Here is a 22931-nt window from a genome sequence, read left to right as displayed (position 1 = left end):
ATATTTTTTCTTGCCTGGAATAATCTCTTTGTGTCTCCTAATGGCACCCCACTCCAGTATTCTTGCCTGGAGGATCCCATGGACAGAGGAGCCTGGTAGGCTGCAGTCCGTGGGGTCGAGAAGAGTCTGACACGACTGAGCAACTTCACTTTCACTTTTCACTTCCATGCATTGGAGAAGGAAATGGCAACCCACTCCAGTGTTATTGCCTGGAGAATCCCAGGGACAGAGGAGCCTGGTGGGCTGGCGTCTATGGGGTTGCACAGAGTCGGACACGACTGAAGCGACTTTGCAGCAGCAGCAGCAGCAGCAGCAATCCAGAATTATCGTAATTCCTCTAGTCTTCCTCGTGATGTTCCCAGCTTCCCTCAGGTGTCTCCCTTGCCTTCAGATTCTTTTCAGTATCTTTGTTCTCTTTCCTGTGATTAGTGTGAGTCAGTCCTTTATTATTTCAGATCTGTGAGCTTTGATTCTTTTGGTTATAACTTTTTGGACCAGAGATCACGTATTATACTCCCTCTAATTTTCCTCAGCATAGTAGGAAGCACATAAAAGATAAATACTTATTAGATTGGCATGTTTCCTGTCAAAATACAATATTTATTATTCTTTAACTAAATTTTAAAGCACTTTTGAGTCTTTGGTTTCAAATATTCTTCCCCCCACCCCCACCTTTCTTAATCTTTTCCACTACCTTTCTTGTCTATAGTTATATTCAAGTCTGCTGTTTATAAAAAAGCTAACAACAATAACAATAAACTGTTTTGCTTACTTTGGTATATGTCTATTCTGTATTGAGTTAAGGAATTAATTTTTTCCTGAGATAATATATTTTGGATATCTAAAGGGATGGGCATGAGGTGGCCCTGATTTCTTTCTGGAACACTTTCCTGCCATGACATAGGAGGTGGAGCCACATGGAGCACAGTCTCCTAGGGCTGAGAAGGCAGAGATGACAGCTTGAAACTGCTGAAGCAGCTGGGCTTTGTAGGGCAGGACTCTGGGGAAGAAGTGTCATACAAGTCTTCTTGGGGACTTACTGTGCATCCTTGGCCAAAGACAAGCCTACATCTGTATAAGGCAAGACTCCAGGAGGCCCAGCAGAAATCGCCTGCTGCAGGGCAGAGAGGTGAATGTGATACAGAGCTTGTACTATGCTGGGAGGTGTTCAAGTTCTGGTCCAGTGAGAATCGAGACACCACATTGGACACTTTGTATTTAGTTGAGATTCCCTAAAGACCATGCTTCAGTGAGTGTGTGAATGAGGGATAAGAGCTATGGCTTATCCCTAACTCAAGTTTAAGTTCAAAATAGAGTTGCCCTGACAAAGAGTGCAAAATGGATCCTTACGGGACTAAAAGGGTTGTGAATAATTTAACTGCCTTCCAGAAAAAAAGTGCAACATACTTTACATGAAGATGAAATAATCCAGAATTCCTACAATATATCACCCACAGTGTTCATCAGACATTAAAAATATTACTACTTATGTGGAAAAGATGAACAAGATCCATGATCAAGAAAAAAATGTAGTCAAGAGAAAGAGAGCCTGAAACAACCCAGCTATTGCCAACCCACAAAAAATCTGTAGTGCCTTTTCCCATTTTTAAAGTTGATATTTAATACATCCTTCAAGATTCTATTTAAATGGTAGGAAAATTTCAAGAGGCTTCCCTAAACTTGGAATAATTTATTTCTCTTTTGACTTCTCACTGCTTTATGTCTCTTCCATGCTATCTGGTTATATTATATTATGGTTACCTTGTCATGTACTGACGTGAGAGTTGGACCATAAAGAAGTCTGAGTGCTGAAGAACTGATGCTTTTGAATTGTAGTGCTGCAGAAGACTCTTGAGAGTCCCTTGGACAACAGGGAGATCAAGCTAGTCAATCCTAAAGGATATTAACCCTGAATATTCATTGGAAGGATTGTTATAGAAGCTCTAATACTTTGCCCACTTGATGCGAAAAGCCAGCTCATTGGAAGAGACCCTGATGCTGAGAAAGACTGAAGGTAAAAAGAGAAGTGGGTGGCAGAGGGTGAGATGGTTAGATAGCGTCAGTGACGCTATCTAACATGGACATGAATTTGAGCAGACTCAGGGAGATAGTGGAGGATAGAGGAGCCTGGCATGCTGCAGTCCATGGGGTTGCAGAGTTGGATACAACTTACCTACTGAACAGCAAATATCTACATGCATGTTTTATTTTCTTGGTTGAAGTCAGGGATTGTATTTCTGAAAAGGTAATTGCTAATTGTTTTTATCCTAAACACTGAATATAAATTTATTTACTTCTGTCTTCTCCTCTAGAATGTAAGCTCCTTGAAGACAGAGACTTTGTTTTTATCACCAGTATTTTGAACAATTTGTGGCAGATAGTAAATGCTTGATAAATAGTTATTAAGTTTCTTATATTTACTGAACTGAACTGAACTGGTATTTGGCCAGACTTTGATAAATATATGGGCTTCCCTGGTGGCCCAGGTGGTAAAGAATCTGCCTGCAATACGAGAGACCCAAGTTTGATCTCTGAGTCAGGAAGATCCCCTGGGGAGAGGAATGGCTATCCACCACTGTATTCTTGCCTAGAAAATCCCATGGACAGAGGAGCCTGGCAGGCTACTGTCCATGGTGTCAAAGAGCGACTAACAGCACAAGTATGGTGCTCGTTTTAGCATTTCATGATAATTTATTTTAAACCATTTGAGTGTGTCAAGAAAAAATCTTCAGAGTTTTCAAATAATTTTTGTCTGAAATGACAATTGCAGTATAAGGCCTATTAACTGACATCTCGGAGAAGGCAATGGCACCCCACTCCAGTACTCTTGCCTGGAAAATCCCACGGACGGAGGAGCCTGGTGGGCTGCAGTCCATGGGGTAGCGAAGAGTCGGACATGACTGAGTGACTTCACTTTCACTTTTCACTTTCCTGCATTGGAGAAGGAAATGGCAACCCACTCCAGTGTTCTTGCCTGGAGAATCCCAGGGACAGGGGAGCCTGGTGGGCTGCCGTCTGTGGGGTCGCACAGAGTCGGACATGATTGAAGTGACTTAGCAGCAACTGACATCTACATTTTAATAAAAATTAAGTATTCATTTCCTTTACAGGATGATTTTAGCTGTAGATTTTACTTGCTTTATATATATATATATATATATATATATATATATATATATCAATCATACTCACGGTAATTTTATTCTCTCTTTAATAACAACTCACAAATTAAAAAAAAAATCAGTGGATGGGGAATTGCTAGTTATATAAATAGTGGCAGTGGTTAATAGAATGTTTAATGTCCTCATATTTTAAAGTTAAAATGAACCCTGTAGACTCATCTAATCATCAGAGGTGATAAAAAAATTAATTTTAGAAAGTTAAAGAGAGTGGTTCACAGTCAGGAAAAGTTGATATTTTGGATAACTAATAAAACTTTTTTTAAACAAAAGTGTATGAGAAAGGTTTTTTGTTTTTTTTTTGCGTTCTGAGATTAAACAAATGTTTGTGTTTTACAATGTAAATAAGATAGATACTCAATATGAAAACATTCTTTTGGGGAAAATTTTAGCAAAATAAATAGCTCTAAATAATTTTAATTTTGACATTTTCTTTCAACTTTACAGAAAAAGAGTCCTGTCTGTTTTCTAACCTCTCACACTTCCACCCCCTCAAAAAGAAACTAACAATGCTCAAAGAGATAAATCCAGCCTTTGTCCCTCCAGATTCTTTCAACCTAGAACTGGCACCGCCACTGGCCTGGTCTGATTATAGCTAATCCACTGCCTACAACATGACAAATGTTTTTGGTCCAAGTTGAATGGCAAAGTCTTTTCAAATAGGAAAAGCTGTTGTCAGCTGTCGTTGTGGTACCAACATGTATCATGTCAGGATAGCCAAACAAAGAGGAGGATGATTCCGAATGCTGACCCCAGTGTACTGAACCTATTGACTCTGGTGGGGTTTTTGGAAAACTTGTTAGTAGTAATGCGAAAAAAAAGAAAAAAAAACCAATCAGGGCATAAGCTCCACATTCTCTTTGGTCCCTTTGACTGATACAAATTTATCCACTAACTTATATTGAGTGGTGTTACAAAAATGTGAATTGCAATTCCTAACTCTCCTATAAATGACATGTTTCTCTGCAGAATCTCAATTTATGAAGGTTTCCTTAAAATAACAGTTTCTCAGTTTTTTAAACTTGTTAAATAGAAACGACTTCAGTTAGTTCCTGAATTCTTTGGGTGCTGTTTCTCTCGAAGTTCTCATTTAAGAAGATAAACTGTAAATTCTCTTGTACACTGTGGCTACTGTCAGTCTTCTCTTTTATGGAATATATTAGCTTTTCTCTTTGGAGTGAGTGATGCATGATGTTGCTTTATAATAGAGTACTGTATAGACTGTTGAACAAGTTTATAGATGCGTGCTCCATCCTGCTCCTTCTAGGTACAATGGGGCCCATAATTCTGTAGTGCTACACTGAATAGAACAGCGTAAACACTTACCTCAACTGTATTTTAGATATCACACGTTGGATCTCGGGGATGTGTTATTTTTTTTTATATTTCTTTCTTTTTTATTTTTGCTGGGTTCCTGATTTTTCTCTTTTTTTCCTTTTAAAAAATAACCAGTTATTTCTACTTTACAAAATTAATGTGAGAAGTGAAAGTATACCATGATACTTTATTAGTAAGTAATATCATGACACAGTCAGTTTATGTTTTAATTTATCCTTGGAAAGAACTAAGTTTATGGCCTTTATTTCACATCCCAGCTGTTAGGGAATTACTAAATCCATAGGGAGTTACACGAATTATGTAATTGACAAGAATTATTTGAGTTTAGAGAAACACAATCACTCCCCAATATAATGAGCGCCAATGCTGGATAAATCCACATTCTTCAAGGATTCAGGGTTCCAGAGGTTGGTGGGACTGTGATATTTTCTTAGTTTAGTGTTGTTCTAAATTTATTTCTTCCTTTATAGTTTGTTAGGTGAAAACATGTCATTCTTTAGCATCTTGCCTCACAACTATCTAGCTAAGCCATGCTGTGAAGACAGACTACTTCAAAGATGAAATAAATATTTTTTCCTAAATAATAGGCTTGCTGCTGCTAAGTCGCTTCAGTCGTGTCCAACTCTGTGGGACCCCATAGACGGCAGCCCACCAGGCTCCCCTGTCCCTGGGATTCTCCAGGCAAGAACACTGGAGTGGGTTGCCATTTCCTTCTCCAATGCGTGAAAGTGAAAAGTGAAAGTGAAGTCACTCAGTCGTGTCCGACTCTCAGTGACCCCATGGACTGCAGCCTACCAGGCTCCTCCGTCCATGGGATTTTCCAGGCAAGAGTACTGGAGTGGGGTGCCATTGCCTTCTCCGAATAATAGGCTTAAGAAATGTTAAACTTATATTTAGTGGTTTTTAATACATTCAGGTCCCCTCCATTCTTTCTTACTTCTTTTTCTTCTTTTGAACATAGGACAAGGAGGTACAAACACAGTATTCCTTGCAGAGTAGTTTTGCTCTTTCCTAGTGGGAGAAAGGCAAAGAACTTCATTTAACCTTGCTGCTCTGGGATTTCCTTTCCCATTCCCTCAAGATGTCTTGAAATTTGGCTCCTCGATCTTTGAAGTCCCAGATTCTAGAATTAAAATACGTATCCAAGAGTGTGGTTTGGTTTTGTTACCTCAGCCTACATGGTAAGACCACCTACAGTGAGTGGACATTCCAGCTTTAGAATATTGTGTGGCCTTCAAGGAGTGCATGATGTAATGGATTCATTTTCATAACTAATTCCCAGTACTGTAACTCTGAAGAATAAAAATTATTGCAGGAATTAATGGTATAAATTTCTCTTGGCTCTTAATGTTAAATTCCTATCCAAATCCTGTTTAATTCTTCTAAGAATTCATTTTCATTTGCAGTAGAAAAATCACATGGACTGTAAGAGAAACTATTCCAAAGAATAACTAAACGTGTACTTTTTTTTTGAGACCTTATCATGTTCCACGTACTTTTCCAGCGTAATCTTATCTTTCTACCATAGCCACGGGAGCTGGTGTTTTAAACTCTGTTTTACAGAGAATATTAGCTGAGACTCAGAGAGGTTACACAACTTGGCCAATGCCACATAACTAACTATAGCAGAACCTGGTCTTGAATCAAGGTCTATTGACACCTATATTTTTGTTTTTCCTTCCTCTCCATATTCCCTTTGCATCCTAATGAGTGTTATAGAATATTCTTGTGCTGTTTTCTCTTCCAGCCATGTCAAGTTAACTATTATTCTTTTCCTGGAAATAGGATGACACTATAGTTTATTCTTCAAAGAAGGACACTTTTGAGAGTGAAGGGGGTGCTATTACTTATTCTGGGCAAATGGACTAATCCCAGAATTATCACAGGCAAATTAGAATGTATACAAACTTTAATTATAAAAACAAACAAAAACCTCTAAAGCTGGTATGGCTCATTAAGAGGAGCAGCCCTCACGATAGAACTTAGTCAAGCAGAACCATGATTCTGCTATTTATTAGCCAAATAATTTTTGTGACAATATCTCACCAGTATGCCTCAATTTTCTCATATATAAAATAGGAATAATATTATTAGTACCTGTTTTATAAGGCCATTGTTCTAAATGAAGTAATACTTGTATAGCACTAAAACAGAATAAAACATTTGGTGAGCATTATCTGTTTTTATACATAGAGAACTTTGAGTGCCATCCAAACACTTGTCAGATGATAAATACAGCTTCATTGGTTCTTAGAACTTAAACATTAGTTTTTGGAAAGTATTACATAGTGAGTTCTCAATAAATGTTAATTAAATGAATGAATGAATGGACTATTCCAGATAAATAAAATGTGCTAGCATCCATTTGTGTAATAAGGATAATTTGTATTTTAAGGAAACTGAAAGGAATGGAGATGAGCAGATAGTTTTCGATGGTGGCAGTGGAAGATGGGAGTTTGGGTGGGAGGAATGTGTGCAACTCCTGGGGGGCAGCCCCAGATGGGATGTGGGGGTTCTAGACATGTTCTCTGGGCCAGTACAACTTCTGGAGTTCAGGTGTCATGAAGGGGTGGAAATGGAAGAGGCTCTTAGATAAATGTCATTTGCACAAACATTTTATTGGCATTATATGCTGGGAAAAGAGAAATAGCTCTGGCATGGTAGGAAAATTTAGCTCTTGAAATCAGACTGTCTTTATTAACCTTGAGCAAGTCCCTTGGGCAGGCAGACTCAGCTGCTTCACTGGAAAGCTAGGGATAAAAATATTTCCTTTATAAGGTTGTTGTAGGATTAGAATGAAGTATGTGTGTGCGTGCATGTGCGTATACATGAATATAATGTTTGCTCAGAGTAGAAATTCAACAAATGACAGCTTTATAATTTTTAAGGATCATAGCAACTACCTGACTCAGAGAATTTTGAAGTTAAGTACTTGAAAGCTCTTTGTGACTGTAGAGTGCTTTACAAAGATGTGGCCTTGCTATGAATGCTGACATTGTCCTGCTTACGAGCCCCGGTCCTTGGGTGTGCTGCTCTTGGGAAACAGCAGTGTTCCGAATTCATGTGGTCAGAGTTGAGGCTGTGACTGATATGTTTGCTAAGCATGTATTGAGGTTAAACTTTAAAGCATACTTACTTTTTAAATTCCCTCAAAAAAATCCCTTAGTGCCCTGAGATTATAGGATATGGGGCTTAAATAGTTTGAGCTTAATTACAATCTTTGAAAAACCAGTTTGACGACACATATTCAATTATCAAATGTTGCCACATTAGTGGCCTTTACGGTGAGAAAAGATGCAATCTGCATGCATTTACTTGAGCTTCAATTATCTTATTTGTATTTTTTTTTTACAAATTATTCATTAAAACAGATAATAGATCGAAAAAATAGTCATTTCAGCTGCGTTTTGGATAAATGTTTAAGGTTTTTAACTTTTTTGTTTCCTTTAGAGTATTATATTCTGCGATTCAAATTAATTTTGTAAATATACTTAGGAATATGAACATCAGTTTTTTCTGATAGAAAATGGAGATACTACTACTTTATTTGGTAGTTGATTGAGTTAACACGATAAAAGTTACGAGATGCTTAGAAAAGTGCTTTATACCTACAAGTGTGAGATATTATTATTGTGAATATGAATAATGATGCATCTTAAATCTTAGCCTGCTATAAATAACCTCAGAAAGTGATAGTATCATAATAATTACCATTTATCAAATTCTAAATTTTGCATATATTCTTTTTAATGGTCTTGGAGGAAATCACTGCAGTGGTTGAGATATTTATTCAACACCATACAGACAGGAAGTGGTAAAATCAGGATACAAACACAAGCCTGTGCAGTTTCCACTATGTCGTGTTGATTCCTAGTCTCTAAGCTCATTGATGTCCCAATTCAAGATGTCCTAGTTGACTGCTTGTAAGCATATATTTTTTAGCCTAATTCTTTCATTTCTTGAGCACATACTATATACCAGGCATGTAAGGCCCAGTAATACAGAAGTGAATACAACACTGGCTGTATCTCTGGGAAGTCCTGTGAGGAAGGAGGACTCCATGCATTTGTATAAATAGCTTCTGCTGGTCTTTTCTTTTCAAGGAGATAACTGTTATTGACTGACATAAAATTTGGGGGGCTACTTATATTCTCAGGGTGTGCTATAGAATGTTCCACAATTGCCTAAGAGATAGATGTAGAGAACACAGGAAAATGCAATTACTCACAGCTCCCTGTCATTTCTCACTGGAAGCATGATGTTCTCTTGGATTCAGTAGCTGCCCCAATGTTTCCACCATCCCTTGGCCATTCCACTGTGAATTCACAGGGATGGAAACAAGGGGGAGTCTGTGATGCTTATGATTTAGCTGTGGTTTCTTTGAGTCACATTAATGAAACATGCTTTAGAACAGCTAAGCTCAAAGATATGATGAGGCTGCATGGGATGAAGGCCAAGTTGGGTATATAATATTTTTTTTTCCCCCTCAGTTTTCATGACTAACAAGTGATAAAATTTCAAGAATTCACTAAATGCTTGGCAGGGTTAATGTACCACTTATGCCACCGGTGACATCACGATCTGGTACATTAGACATATTTTGTGCAGCAGTTTGATGAGGCCACTTCCAATGGAGCCTCTTAGAAATGAAGCATCAATGTTCTGGTAAGTGACCTAAGGGTAATTCAGGTATCCTGAGTACTCTTAAACATATTTTCCTAATGGAAATTTTTATTGTGATAAGCATTGAACCACTTAGTTTCATTGCTATCATATTCCATTTGTCTGAGTGAAAATACAGATGGGACTGAAAACAGGCGTAATGCTTAATTAGCCTAATGCCGTAGTGCATGACATCAGTACAGTACTTAGGGAGAATTTGATACACTCACCGTAGAGCCTGTGAATCTTCTCTTTCACAGATTTGAGGAAGTAAGCCTCTTTTCAGTTTAACAGAAAAAAATAATCATTCAAAGCAGGATTTGCAAAAGGAATTTTCCTTCATTAGTGAAGATCAGCATTACTTTCCCCACCAATTTTATGACCGTTAAGGTGAAGAAAGCCATCTGCTTCTCCCCAGAGTAACAGAAAGTTATCATTGTCTGTTCTTCAGGGGAATTAAATAGATTTTTTAAATGCTCAAGCGAGGTCACCGTTTTATGCTCATAGAGCGCCAGAGCTTGTAGATGCTGGCACTTCTGTAGTTTTCAGACAAATGATAAGAACCCAAAGGAACACTTTTAATTCGTAAGCAACTGCGTCATATAGTTCTGTTACTTTGAAATTCTGCCTAACCGCGCCCTCCCGCAATCATGAGTCCCCAAACTAATGAGAAATGCAAGATTCTAATGTTTAAGAAGTGCTGACAAAGACAGCAAACCGGGCAAAACATCCAGTCAAATCTGTCTTCCTGAGTATTCGTGAGCTCCAGAATCAGAAGAGAAGTACAAGTGATTTGAAAGTCATTTTCTTGGTTGGCAGTAATTTCAGGGGGACTGCTGGACTCTGAGAGTGTGTGTCAAAGTGAAAGCGTTCACATCGTCTGTGTTTCCATGTTGGCCCATTGAGGCCTCTACACTGCCTCTGATTGTGTTGTATTTGTGAGTCAAACTCTCATTTTTGTCTCAGCGAGCTGCACAATGGAAGCGTTTGTTTTCAGTCTCTTGTCGCTGCACTGCTTCAGTTCCAAGCCAGTGTCCACACGCTGAGAAAGGAACCTGCTTTAGAATGCTTCGAAGGGTCAGCAGAATTGCTGGACTTGGAGTAAAGCACTGACTTAATTTACGCCAGCTGGTTATTTTGAGAGCTTACCTGTTTGTTTGTTGTTTTCCAGCCATAGGGGAAGGAACGACAATATACTTTCAAAAATTATTTCTTTTGCCATGGGTGATACAGACTATGGTTTGAAAAAGTTGTGTTTAGAGCAAAGCCATTTATTCACCAGGGTTGTAGTCTCAAGTGCAAGCAGGAATTTCTCCTGCATTCCATGTGTTGCCAAGTCCTTTGCTTTGTCTAAGCAAATAACATTCTGAGAGAGAAATCTGTGCATTGGAAAGAAGGTTCAAACTGTTTTCACCAGAATAAAATAAAGAGCAGGGAGAAAAAAGATTGAGGAACTCAGCATGAAGCTTCTCAGCTTGTTGAGACCTCTCTGTCCTTGTAGAAAGGATAAATGAGTATCTGGGTGCTTTTCTTGGGGTGGGTTAAGGCAGTGGTTGAGTTCTCATTTAGGGCATCTCAGATGCTGAGAAAGGGGTTAAAGAGCTTTCAGCCAAAGTTTTTATTGCTGCTAGCCTAGCCTACGGGGCTGGTTTGGATGAAAACTATGAATGCTGGGCTTTGTCAGTTGTCACTTCTGTTGTCATCAACCTGAGACCTATTAGGGGCTTCCCCCTGTATTCCACCTTGGCCACTTTCCTGCTCTAAGGACAGCTCCTTCTGACTGGGTCATCACTGACTTTGTAGTCAACCTGTCCTTTAGAGGAAAGCAAACCGCTTACCTCCAAGTGTGAGGAGGCCGACCGAGCACACGGGAACTGTACACAGAGGTGTCCGTGAAAGAACTGTATACAGAGGTGTCCATGAAAGTGCAGCCTTTTGTATCCCAGGTGAAGATCGTTCCTCAGTCACAAATTCCTTTTTTCAGTGTCCCTTCTCCAGTGTGCTCTCCCACTGGTTTTTTTTTTCCCAATGGTGATATGACAAGTCTTCTTTCTTTTGCAGCCAAAGCTAGAGTCTCCTCTCCTTGAGTTTCTCTGATCACTGGTCACTGAAGAAGGGGCCAGTTCTTTAGGGATTTGGCAGTGAGTATTCAGGGTTTCACTCAAGCAAAACAAAAACTGTATCTGCCTCCAAAAACATAGTATGACTCTGGCTTCTGGAGTTCATCACAGAAGTTAATCCCTACTCCTGGGTTTTTCCTTGAGCCTCAAGTTTGTTGACTTAATCTGCCAACCCTCTCTTTCTTTGCCCAGTGCCTCTTATTGTGTCTTTGTTTTTGCTACTGTTTCTATTTGCCCCTTCTTGTTAACAGAAGTTCAAATGGAAAAAATCTTCTGTCTCAAGCAAAAATTATTTGCATACATGATAAAGAAAAGAGGCTGATTTTCTCTAACCTCTTAGGTCAGGCTCTTTATTCTTCATGCTTCAGAAAAGTCTGGAGAGAACTGCTTATCAGAAATTAGGTGGCCATTAAAATTCCCTCATCTGTGAAAATGAAGGGATGAGAGCAAAGAATCTCTTAAGGTCTTTCTTGTGCCAAAAGTTTCCACACACTGATGATGTTCTGTCTCCTTGTGGAAGACGACAGATGGTCTCAGCTTCCATACTGCTCATCTTTTTGATCAATGGATTGAACATCTGTTTGGGATTTCTGACACCACTGCACTGCAATTCCCACTGCTCTCCCTTTCAGCTGGCAGCAACAGAATGCCTCTCCAGAAGGTGTCATGCCTCTTGTCTCTGGAAGAGTTTTTTATTCTTACTATTTCCAAGAATAATATAAGAGATATGTACATGCAGGCTAAGTCACTTCAGTCACGTCCGACTCTGTGTGACCCTATAGACTGTAGCCTGCCAGCCTCCTCTGTCCACGGGATTCTCCAGTCAAGAATATTGGAGTGGATTGCCATGTCCTCCTCCAGTGGATCTTCCTGACCCAGGGATCGAACCCACATCTTTTATATCTCCTGCATTGGCAGGCCGGTTCTTTACCAGTAGCGCCTCCTGGGAAGCCCAATATAAGAGACAGTTTCCATCATATTTCCTTTCTGAGACTGGGAAATCTGTTTTGGGTAATGGAGAAAAAAGATACATATTCCTCTCAAGTAGCTCAAAAGAACACAGATTTAATATCTAATATAGTATTCATACATAAAATGAAATGTAAATTTAAAAGGTAAGAATATATTTTGATTTATTTCATCAAGGAAAAAGTGAACCATTTTAAAAATTAACAGACTTTCTTTTTTAGAGTCGTTTTATGTCTACAAAAAAACTGAGCAGATAGTACAGAGAATTTCTGTATAACTCTCTCACCCGTTTCACCTATTGCTAACATCATACAGTAGTGTGGTACATTTGTTACAATTAATAAGAAATGACTGTGAATTATAGTTCTTCAGTTCAGTTCAGTTCAGTTGCTCAGTCGTGTCCAACTCTTTGCGACCGCATGAATCGCAGCATGCCAGACCTCCCTGTCCATCACCAACTCCCAGGGTTCACTCAGACTCATGTCCATCGAGTCAGTGATACCATCCAGCCACCTCATCCTCTGTCATCCCCTTCTCCTCCTGCCCCCAATCCCTCCCAGCATCAGAGTCTTTTCCAGTGAGTCAACTCTTCGCACGAGGTGGCCAAAGTACTGGAGTTTCAGCTTTAGCATCATTTCTTCCAAAGAAATCCCAGGGCTGATCTCCTTCAGAATGGACTGGTTGGATCCCCTTGCAGTCCAAGGGACTCTCAAGAGTCTTCTCCAACACCACAAATCAAAAACATCAATTCTTCGGCGCTCAGCTTTCTTCACAGTCCAACTCTCACATCCATACATGACCACTGGAAAAACCATAGCCTTGACTAGACGGACCTTTGTTGGCAAAGTAATGTCTCTGCTTTTCAATATGCTATCTAGGTTGGTCATAACTTTCCTTCCAAGGAGTAAGCGTCTTTTAATTTCATGGCTGCAGTCACCATCTACAGTGATTTTGGAGCCCCCCAAAATAAAATCTGACACTGTTTCCACTGTTTTCCCATCTATTTCCCATGAAGTGATGGGACCGGATGCCATGATCTTCGTTTTCTGAATGTTGAGCTTTAAGCCAATTTTTCACTCTCATCTCTCACTTTCATCAAGAGGCTTTTTAGTTCCTCTTCACTATCTGCCATAAGGGTGGTGTCATCTGCATATCTGAGGTTATTGATATTTCTCCTGGCAATCTTGATTCCAGCTTGTGCTTCATCCAGCCCAGCATTTCTCATGATGTACTCTGCATATAAGTTAAATAAGCAGGGTGACAATATACAGCCTTGACATACTCCTTTTCCTATTTGGAACCAATCTGTTGTTCTGTGTCCAGTTCTAACTGTTGCTTCCTGACCTGCACACAGGTTTCTCAAGAGGCAGGTCAGGTGGTCAGTATTCCCATCTCTTTCAAAATTTTCCACAGTTTGTTGTGATCCATACAGTCAAAGGCTTTGGCATAGTCAATAAAGCAGAAGTAGATGTTCTTCTGGAACTCTCTCACTTTTTCTATTATCCAGCGGATGTTGGCAATTTGATCTCTGTTTCCTCTGCCTTTTCTAAATCCAGCTTGAACGTCTGGAAGTTCACGGTTCATGTATTGTTGAAGCCTGGCTTGGAGATTTTTAAGCATTACTTTGCTACCATGTGAGATGAGTGCAGTTGTGCGGTAGTTTGAGCATTCTTCGGCGTTGCCTTTCTTTGGGATTGGAATGAAAACTGACCTTTTCTAGTCCTGTGGCCACCGCTGAGCTTTCCACATTTGCTGGCATATTGATTTATGTCAAAGATAGGTAAATGATGGTCTGTATAAAAAGTGTATTTCTGCTTCGATTTTTCTCTGTTCTACTTAAACATTTAATAACAATAGGCCTAGAATTAGCCCTTTACATGATTGAGCATTCTGACTCAGGCATGCATTTCTTCAATAAGTATTTACTCAGTGCCTACTCAGTGTTAAGCACAGATGTTCATCAATTAAAGTAGCAATAGCAATCCCTACCTCATGGAACCTGCATTCTGGTGGCCAGAGCCTCTGGAAGTGGCTCTGGACTTGACCTGGAGGGAAGAAAGGCAAGTTTACCAATAAGTCCAGAATATTTGACTGATGTAGATTTGGCATTTAGGAACTAAGATGTAATTAAGCTTTGCAGTGTTTTGCAGTTGACAGGTCCTTAGAGCATTATTTTCATTGCAGTTACTTATCTCTAACCCTCATCCAAGCTGCCTGCCTACTTACTAGATGAATCTCTTTAAGACTCTGTTTTGATCATGTCATTTCCTTACTGAAAAACCTGAAGTATGATGCATCATATTCTATCAATGAAGGTCAAACTGCATAGCTGGACACTTAAAACCCTGAAGTCCATCCTTAACTTAGGTTTTCAATTTTATCTATTTTGTTGGCTCTACTGCAGCTAGTAATAACTCTACTAGTTTCTTCAACTTGCCTTGGATATTTGCTATGTATCTTTCTTGTTGTTGGTTGCTCAGTTGTGTCTGACTCTTTTGCAGTCCCATGAACTGTAGCCTACCAGGCTCCCCTGTCCATGGGATTTCCCAGGCAAGAATGCTGGAGTGGGTTGCCCTTTCCTTCTCCAGGGAACCTTCCTGACCCAGGGATTGAACCTGTGTCTCCTGTGTTGGCAGGCTGATTCTTTACAACTGAGCCACTTGGGAAGCCTCTGTGCATCTTGTGTGTTAGTGGCTCAGTCGTGAAACCTCATGGACTGTAGCTCGAAGGCTCCTCTGTCCATGGAATTCTCCAGGCAAGGGTACTGGAGTGGGTTTCTGTTTCCTCCTCCAGGGGATCTTCCTGACCCAGAGATTGAACCTGGATCTCCTGCACTGCAAGTGGATTCTTTACCATCTGAGCCAGAAGGGAACTTTAGGCCAAGAGTAACATATCACATGTTACATTTTCCTTTGAGTCTTTCTCTTCCCTCCCATCTCCTTCCTTCCAGTTCTTTTTTCTGTTCTCTCCTCTTAATTACTTCAAAGTTCAGCTTTATCACCTCAGTAAAGATTACACACCACCAAGCCATTTAATGCCTGCCCCACCTATGAGGATGGTGGTTTATTCACTAAGTCGTGTTCAACTCTTTGCAACCCCATGGACTGTAGCCTACCAAGCTCCTCTGTCCATGGGATTTCCCAAGCAAGAATACTGGAGTGGGTTGCCATTTCCTTCTCCAGGGGATCTTCCTGACCCAGGCTCAAACCAGGTTCTCCTGCATTGGCAGGTAAATTCTTAACTGCTGAGCCACCAGGGAAGCCCACCAATATGTCACTTACTTAATTTACCTTGCCTTCATTTATAACCAACTGTGGCTAAGACCTAGGCTTTATAAATCAGAGACCTGGATTTGATTTTCAGTCTAATCACTTATTAGCAGTACAGTCTTAGGCAAGTCCTTTTATTTCTCATATTTCTCTTTCCTTGTCTTAGAGTAAAAATATAAGATGATTTCATGGAGTTGTTTTGAATAGTAGCTTAGATAATGTGTATAAAGTAGTCAATGTAATTTTTGGTACTTGGAAAATTCTATAGGCTCTATTATTATTGAAATAATTTTAGAAATAATTCTATAAGTTATTGTTATTATTAATTTTTGCTTAATTATGTCATCTCTAGCTAGACTGAATGGCCCTTAAATAATGCCTAGTATACTGTTGATACTGCATATCATTTTATGGGCAGTCATTTTTTCAGGTTTCTGACCTACCACCTTTAACCCTGGGGTTCCTACATAGTCATCTAAATATTGATCCATGTGTCCAGATATTATTTTTAGTAGTCAGTTGTGAGTGGACAACTATGAAGTATGAACAGGAACATACATTGTGAAAAATGACTAGAACATGAAGGAGAGCAACTGTAGCTATTTTTCCTATTTAAGGAGTTATTAAAATGAGGTCAAAAAGATTAAATTAGTGAGTCTTTGTCTTTACATGGGGTTTTCTATTAAGTTTAGGGAGGAAAGAGATGTTGAGAAACTGATGCTGAGAGATTCTGTCTTGTTAATATTTTATTTGTTGCAAATGGTTTTCCAAGTTGTTTCCTTGCCAACCTCAAAACAAAATACTCTCCCTTGAAAGAAGAGAGATCAGAGTGTGATATATTTCACTGCAGGAAGCTATTCACAGTCAGAGGCCAAGAGAATCCAGTTGAACTATATATCTGGAAGAGGCCAAGAAAGTGCATTTGAAACTGAGCTAAGCACAGGACACTGCCTCATTAAGCGAGGAGAGTTACAGGCTCACAGTGAAGGGGAAAGCACGCAAATTGCTTTTGATTTTCTTGGAGAAGAATAAACACGTATGCAAAGGCCGAGGCACTGGTTTTCGGTTTCAAAAGGAAATCAGGCGTGTTCTTGTCAGTGGAGCTCTAACTATTCAGACTCGACAGAACAGCCCAATGGGAGCTAGATGCAAGGACTTCAAGCTCTGTGTTGGTGGCAGTCTCTTGAAATTGGGACGAAAATGAAAAGTAGTTGAGTGCAAGCAATTCTAAGTGTCAGATGGAACACTTTGCTCAGTGTGTGGTGTACTACATTGGTTTTTCTGTTGTGTGAGATGTTGAATCAGGTCCCTGTGAGTACATGCATGAGTATTAAGAGCTGGAAAGCAACCCAGCCCACAATTACTATTCTGTGATGTTATTGGCTATTTGTCTTGAACTTTAATTGGACAAGGGTTCTGTGAACTTCTTTTCTTCTTTTGACACCTGAGACGATGTTTTGCTTCTTTCAATTTGGTTGGCCTTTTCCATGGAAACATCTTATGAATGCTTAAATGTTGTACTTTCTAAACTGGTGCTAAGGCACAGAGAGGATTGCTCACCATAAAGTGGACTAGAGAAGACTTTTTCTAAACAGCATTATGCAAACTGTGTGATCTCTATGCTTACGTTCATGATTCTAAAGCAGTGTGAAGTGATGGTTCTGGTTTAAGTGTCTAATAACTCTGTATGATTTTGTCAGCTCCTAAAATGATTGTGTGAATGCAGACACTGCATCTGTTTAATCTCTTAATCTAGACATTATTATGAATTATGATGTCACTCAGTCGTGTCTGACTGTGTTCCAGGGACTATACAGCCCATACAATTGTCCGGGCCAGAATACTGGAGTGGATAGCCTTTTCCTTCTCCAAGGGATCTTCCCAACCCAGGGACTGAACTCAGGTCTCTCTCATTGCAGGTGGATTCTTTAGCCACTGAGCCACAAGGAAAGCCTTAGTCTAGATATAGGGTAGATGAAATAAATAGGGCAGGGAAGAGAAATGGTGGGCATTTGATACTGTATGTATCAGAGAAGGCTCTTACTGGGAATTTTAAAGAGCCTCCTGGGAAAGTGAGGAGTGACAGTGCCATGGCTCCATAATGGTTCGAGAATAGCCTGTAGTAGGAAGGCTTGCTAAAACATATTATTGGGCCCATTTCCCAAATTCTAATTCAGAAGACCTAGGGCGGGGCCCAGTACTGTGCATCTCAGTTCCTAGGTGGTGCTGACATACTGGTGGTCAGCGATCACTGAAGTAAGGTGATCTTGCTTTAAGAATAAGAATTCTTGCCTTATTCTCTCAAACTTTAATATGCAGAAAGATAACATGCAGAGGTTGTTAGAAGTTGTTAAGTCTTAAAAAATTATACTGGAGTGAGACTCAAGGCTCTGTGATTTTAAAAAAAGCCTTTAGTGATTCTGTTCAGTGATTCTGCAATTGGTCCAGGGACACCAGTCTATGGGCTCCATGTCGTTGGAACATCACTAACCCTTTCGTACTTGGGTCCTTCATATGTTCCTAACTGTTTATAGCTCAACTGTCGGTTAAAGACTGTTAAGTGTTCTAATATGCCTTGAAGAGTAAGAGATAATAAAATGAGAACATTACTATATTTGTTTTATAATATTTTAATGGTTTAATGATACAGTAGGCCAAATCACATTTGATAAAAATATGATATATTGTGATATAATGTGATGAACATTTAGCAAAACCTGATATAACAAGACTTTGGCATGAAAAAGTTGCCTAATCTCCTGATATCAAGTAAAATATAAATAAATTTTTTAAAGGAGACAGCAAAATGTAACAAAAGACTTTGCAGATGGGTAGCTCCTGACTCCAGCATTCGGAGCCTAGGCATATTATTTAACCTTCTCTCATCTGTGAAAGGGATTTAGTAATTCCTGTCATACATGTTGGGCTTCCCTGGTGGTTCAAAGGTAAAGAATCCTCCTGCCAATGCGGGAGACGCAGGTTCAATCCTTGCATCAGGAAGATCCTCTGGAGAAGGAAATAACAACCCACTCTAGTATTCTTGCCTGGGAAATCTCATGGACAGAGGAGCCTGGCAAGCTGCAGTCCATGGGGTCGCCAAAGAGTCAGACATGACTGAAGGACTGAACAACAATCTTACATGTTACAAAGAATAAATAGATGAAACATAGAGAGACAGATTGTAGATATTTAATAAATGGTAGTTATAAGGGAAGAGGAAACTACAGGACACAGGCATCTCTCGTTTCAGTTTTTCTCACTGCAGTTTAGCTGTGAGACAGGAGATGCCTGTCCAGCTTAACATTCCTTGGCCAACAATTTCAGTCAATGCTTTTGTGTGAATTTTAGACTGACTCTGCAAGTAAACATCATCCCTCATGTTTCTTTCATGTGACAATTATAAATGTAAAAACTTGAAGATATAAAACTCAGAAAGTTGAAAACCGATTTTGGATATTATATAATACAAAGCATGTCTTTCTTTGATTAAGTAGATATATGGTAGATGCATATTTTCTGGAATGCTAAGAAAATATTTAAACAAATGAAGTGAGTTTCTAGATATTAATATTGGCATGGCTAAGGGACCATGAGGCAAAAAGCAATCTTACATAATAATACAATATTTATGAAAGTAGCTATATGTAGGTGTATAAAGGGATTCTGGGAGTAGTGTGTCTCCTGTTAAGCCTGGTTCTTCCAAGAACATTTTTCTCATTACTTTCATATGCTTTGTGCATGGAATGTTCTTCTTTGTACTTTTTATGCTTCCATTTTTTTTTTTAATGAGAAGGCATAGGAAGCATTCAGGCAGGATTCTTTTTTCATTTTTATTTTTTAAGATCACACCTTGTGGCATGCAGGATCTTAGTTCCCTGACCTTGGATTGAACCTGTGTCCCTGGCAGTGGAAGTGTGGAGGGGACTTAACCACTGGACTGCCATGGAAGTTCCTCAGCCAGGATCTTGAAGAAATTTTAATGAAGAGATACTTTAAGAAGAACTGAGTCAGGTTAAGGGAACCATCAATGGGTGGTGAGGTATTGTGGGGGCAACCACCATCACGCTCAGGTTGGACCTGAAAGACTCAAGTGTGGGAACTGTGTTACTTGAATGTAGAATGGAATCTGTTGAGTCTGATGGAATCTGTTGGTGCTAGAAAAATGCAGCTCTTGCTGGATGTCAAAGCAGGGAGGGAACATGAAGAATACATATGTTAATATCTCGCCGATTCCGCTTTGGGATCTGTTACTGGAGCATCGTACTGAGCAAACACAAACGGAAGTCAGCTGGTAGGAGAGCTTGTGTGACACAGTGTGGGGTCAACCTCATAGAATGAGGGAAGGGTAGAGAGAAAAGGGAACAGATGGGAGCTCGGGGTGCCTAGAAAATAACCCGCGCAAGCAGTTATTTCTTTTGTAATAAGTTTTTAAAAAATGAATTATCTTGAGATAAAATATGGAGACAGGAAAAGGGGATAAACTTTTCTAAGTATGTAAAGAGGAATGGCCAGGAATTTGGTCTGTTTGTAGGATGAGTAAAGGGAATTAATGATAATGTTGGAAAAGGTATTTTGAGTCAGATGATAAGTGGTTTTAATGACAGTTTCAGCATTATGGACATTATTCAGTGGATTTTAAAATTAATTAGAAAAGATGCATTCTTGATCATTTCAATTAAAAAGAAATCTGTAGATTATTATGGAAACCCAGATATTAGTAGGAAAAAGTAATGAAAACAGAAGATAGGACAGAGAGCATTGTCAGAGTAGAGAGCACTGACTAAGGGTCAATGTTAATTGATGTATTCTATGCATCAGTGTTGACTGTTACCATGAAATTGTTCAGACCTCATTCCTCATGGAAAGAGGTATTTCACATAGCTATTGTGAAATTAAATAAGTAAACATATATAAAATGCTTGGGATTAGGTCTAGATATGGTTATTGGATGATGATACCCACCAGTTTTTGAGTGTAAAATTTATGCCAGGCACATACTATCTCCTATGTCTAAGCCCCCAGCTAACCTCATTTCAGGAGGAGAACTCAGGCTCAGAGTTAAGCCATTTGCAAAGGGCCTATTGTTAGCAAGTGGCCAAGTCAGACCTTGAGACCGGACCAATAAGATCCCAAAGCCAGGCTCTTCCTATTAAATCACACTTCCCTTGCTTTGGCCTTTTCTCCCATAAGGCACACATGCGCTTAAAGAAGCTTTCTGAAAAAAGCCAAACCACATAATTGTGTAGTAAGTTTTATCCAAAAATCTGATCAGTAAAACTATTTAGGTTGGCACTTATAGGCTCCTAATGAAAAGGTATAAAATGTTTGAATGTTATGTGGGAGGCAGCATAGTTTATAAGGTATAAAATATTTGAATATTATGTGGGAGGCAATGTAGTTTATAACTGGAAGGACCACTTAAATCAAAGCCTGCTTTGGAGATGCATCTCAGTAAGTCATGTTAATTGTCCTCACTGTCATAAACTCCAGATTGGTCTTATTAACTTCTCTAATGGGAATACTCAGGAAGAACTTGTGAATTTTTCTTATGGTTTTAAAAGCTGTGATGTAATTAGAGAAATGTTAAAAACTTTGATGAGCCAATAAACTTTCTAAAGAGAATAAACACAAAAAGTGTATGAGATAACAGTAGTAATGTATATCAAGGAGAAAATGTAATGAGAAAGAAGTTCCTTTTGAAAATAGCAAGAAAAAGTATTAAGTACTTCAGAATGAGCTTAGCAAAGGGTGTACCTGGACTATGCAAAGAATACTGAAACTCTTTTGGGAGATGAAAAGGGAGATTTGAATAAGGGATGGATCACGTGGTGAATAATTGTTAGGATGTCAGTTCTTATCAAGTCTGTGTATAGACTGAATGCAGTCCTAATAAGCCTAGTTGGAATTTAAGGACTTAAACTCTCAACAAATTGGTACTACGCTTCAGTTAGAAAAGACACAGGCATGAATGTAAAAGTATATTTTGAAACAATAATGGAGAAGGATATATCCTACCTGATGTAGGGACACGTAAATGAGCAAAAGTTAGGACCAAAGTGAAAAGAGATTAAAAAATGTGTATTCACATATACTTAAATGATAATTTATAGAAATTTGACAACAATTTTTCATTAAGAAGATAATGACCGTTGAAACAGCACTGCAGTGCACACACTTGCAGATGTTAAAATGACATGTCTGAACAGTAGATACAAACATGGAGGATAATTATAGGCGTAAATAACAGGTAAAAAATGAATACAGTATTTTGTAATTATAGTGTATTGTATGTTCTCAATTTAAAGAAGAACATATTCATGCCTGTTTAAATGAACACCTGTTGGAATGAGTACCTATTTGTAGGTTTAAAAGAGAAAGAACATGAATAAGTAAACCTGTTGACTTCAGATAGTGGAATAAGAATGATTTTTGTTGTTCCTAAAATTGTCCTATTGTTTTTATAATGTTTTAATAGCTTAGAAGTTTTAATATAGATTATGTAGACTTTCATATAGACTATGACTAAAGCATCAGCTGAAGCATATTGGCTAAATAATGTTTGTCATACTAAATGTGAACCAATAAAAACAATTTGGAAGTATGAACACAATTTAATTTTGTTCTCAATTATCTTGACCATCTCAAACCTACTAATGTCGCTTAAAGTTTTTTATAATTAGATGAACATTTTCATAATTTTTAAAATTTGTTTTGCTTACTTTTCTGAGCTCTTGAAAGATTTACATATTTTTGGTTGCTTTTTCGTATTTCTAATAGAGTGACAGTTTTCTTATTAACAAGTTTATCAATGCCTACTACAAAACTTTTTATTAGAAATGTGAAAGCTGTTCTTGAAGATAAATTGAAATGATTTCAAACTTATGTTTTCTTTTTTGTTCTTTTAGGTAAGTAACTGAACAGGGACATGAAGAACTGACCTTTCAAATGACAACCATGTTGCAAAAGGTACTTTTGGTATTTTTAATATTACTGTAGAAGGAATACTATAAAAAGACACAGAGGTTGAAATGTGTAAGTTCTATTTTGGTAAACATTTTTTGTGTGTGTGTGTAAACAGATTTAAAGGGCTCCCAGGTGACACAGTGGTAAAGAATCTGCTTGCCAATTCAGGAGACCCAGTTTTGATCCCTGAGTCAGGAAGCTCCCTTGGAGTAGGAAATGGCAACCCACTCCACTATTCTTGCCTGGAAAATTCCATGGACAGAGGAAGCTAAGGAGAAGGCAATGGCACCCCACTCCAGTACTCTTGCCTGGAAAATCCCATGGACGGAGGAGCCTGGTAGGCTGCAGTCCATGGGGTCGTTAAGAGTCGGACATGACTGAGCGACTTCACTTTCACTTTTCACTTTCATGCATTGGAGAAGGAAATGGCA

At 38.9% G+C, this 22931-nt stretch overlaps 1 protein-coding gene across 2 annotated transcripts in view; it reads left to right on the top strand.

The window, feature by feature from the left end:
- The window catches only part of ANK2 (ankyrin 2), a 581957-nt gene that overhangs the window by 52463 nt on the left and 506563 nt on the right, over positions 1-22931 (top strand). For both annotated transcript variants that reach the window (XM_061419353.1, XM_061419352.1), the window contains exon 2: positions 22443-22503. In XM_061419353.1, coding sequence (XP_061275337.1) covers positions 22483-22503 — 21 coding nt within the window. In that variant the 5' untranslated portion in view covers positions 22443-22482. The remainder of the gene's footprint in view (positions 1-22442; positions 22504-22931) is intronic.

The sequence above is a fragment of the Bos javanicus genome, chromosome 6 (assembly GCF_032452875.1).
Source record: "Bos javanicus breed banteng chromosome 6, ARS-OSU_banteng_1.0, whole genome shotgun sequence".
Taxonomy (NCBI): Eukaryota; Metazoa; Chordata; class Mammalia; order Artiodactyla; family Bovidae; genus Bos; species Bos javanicus.
Note: the sequence above shows the minus strand (reverse complement) of the source record. Positions and strands in the feature narration are given on the sequence as shown.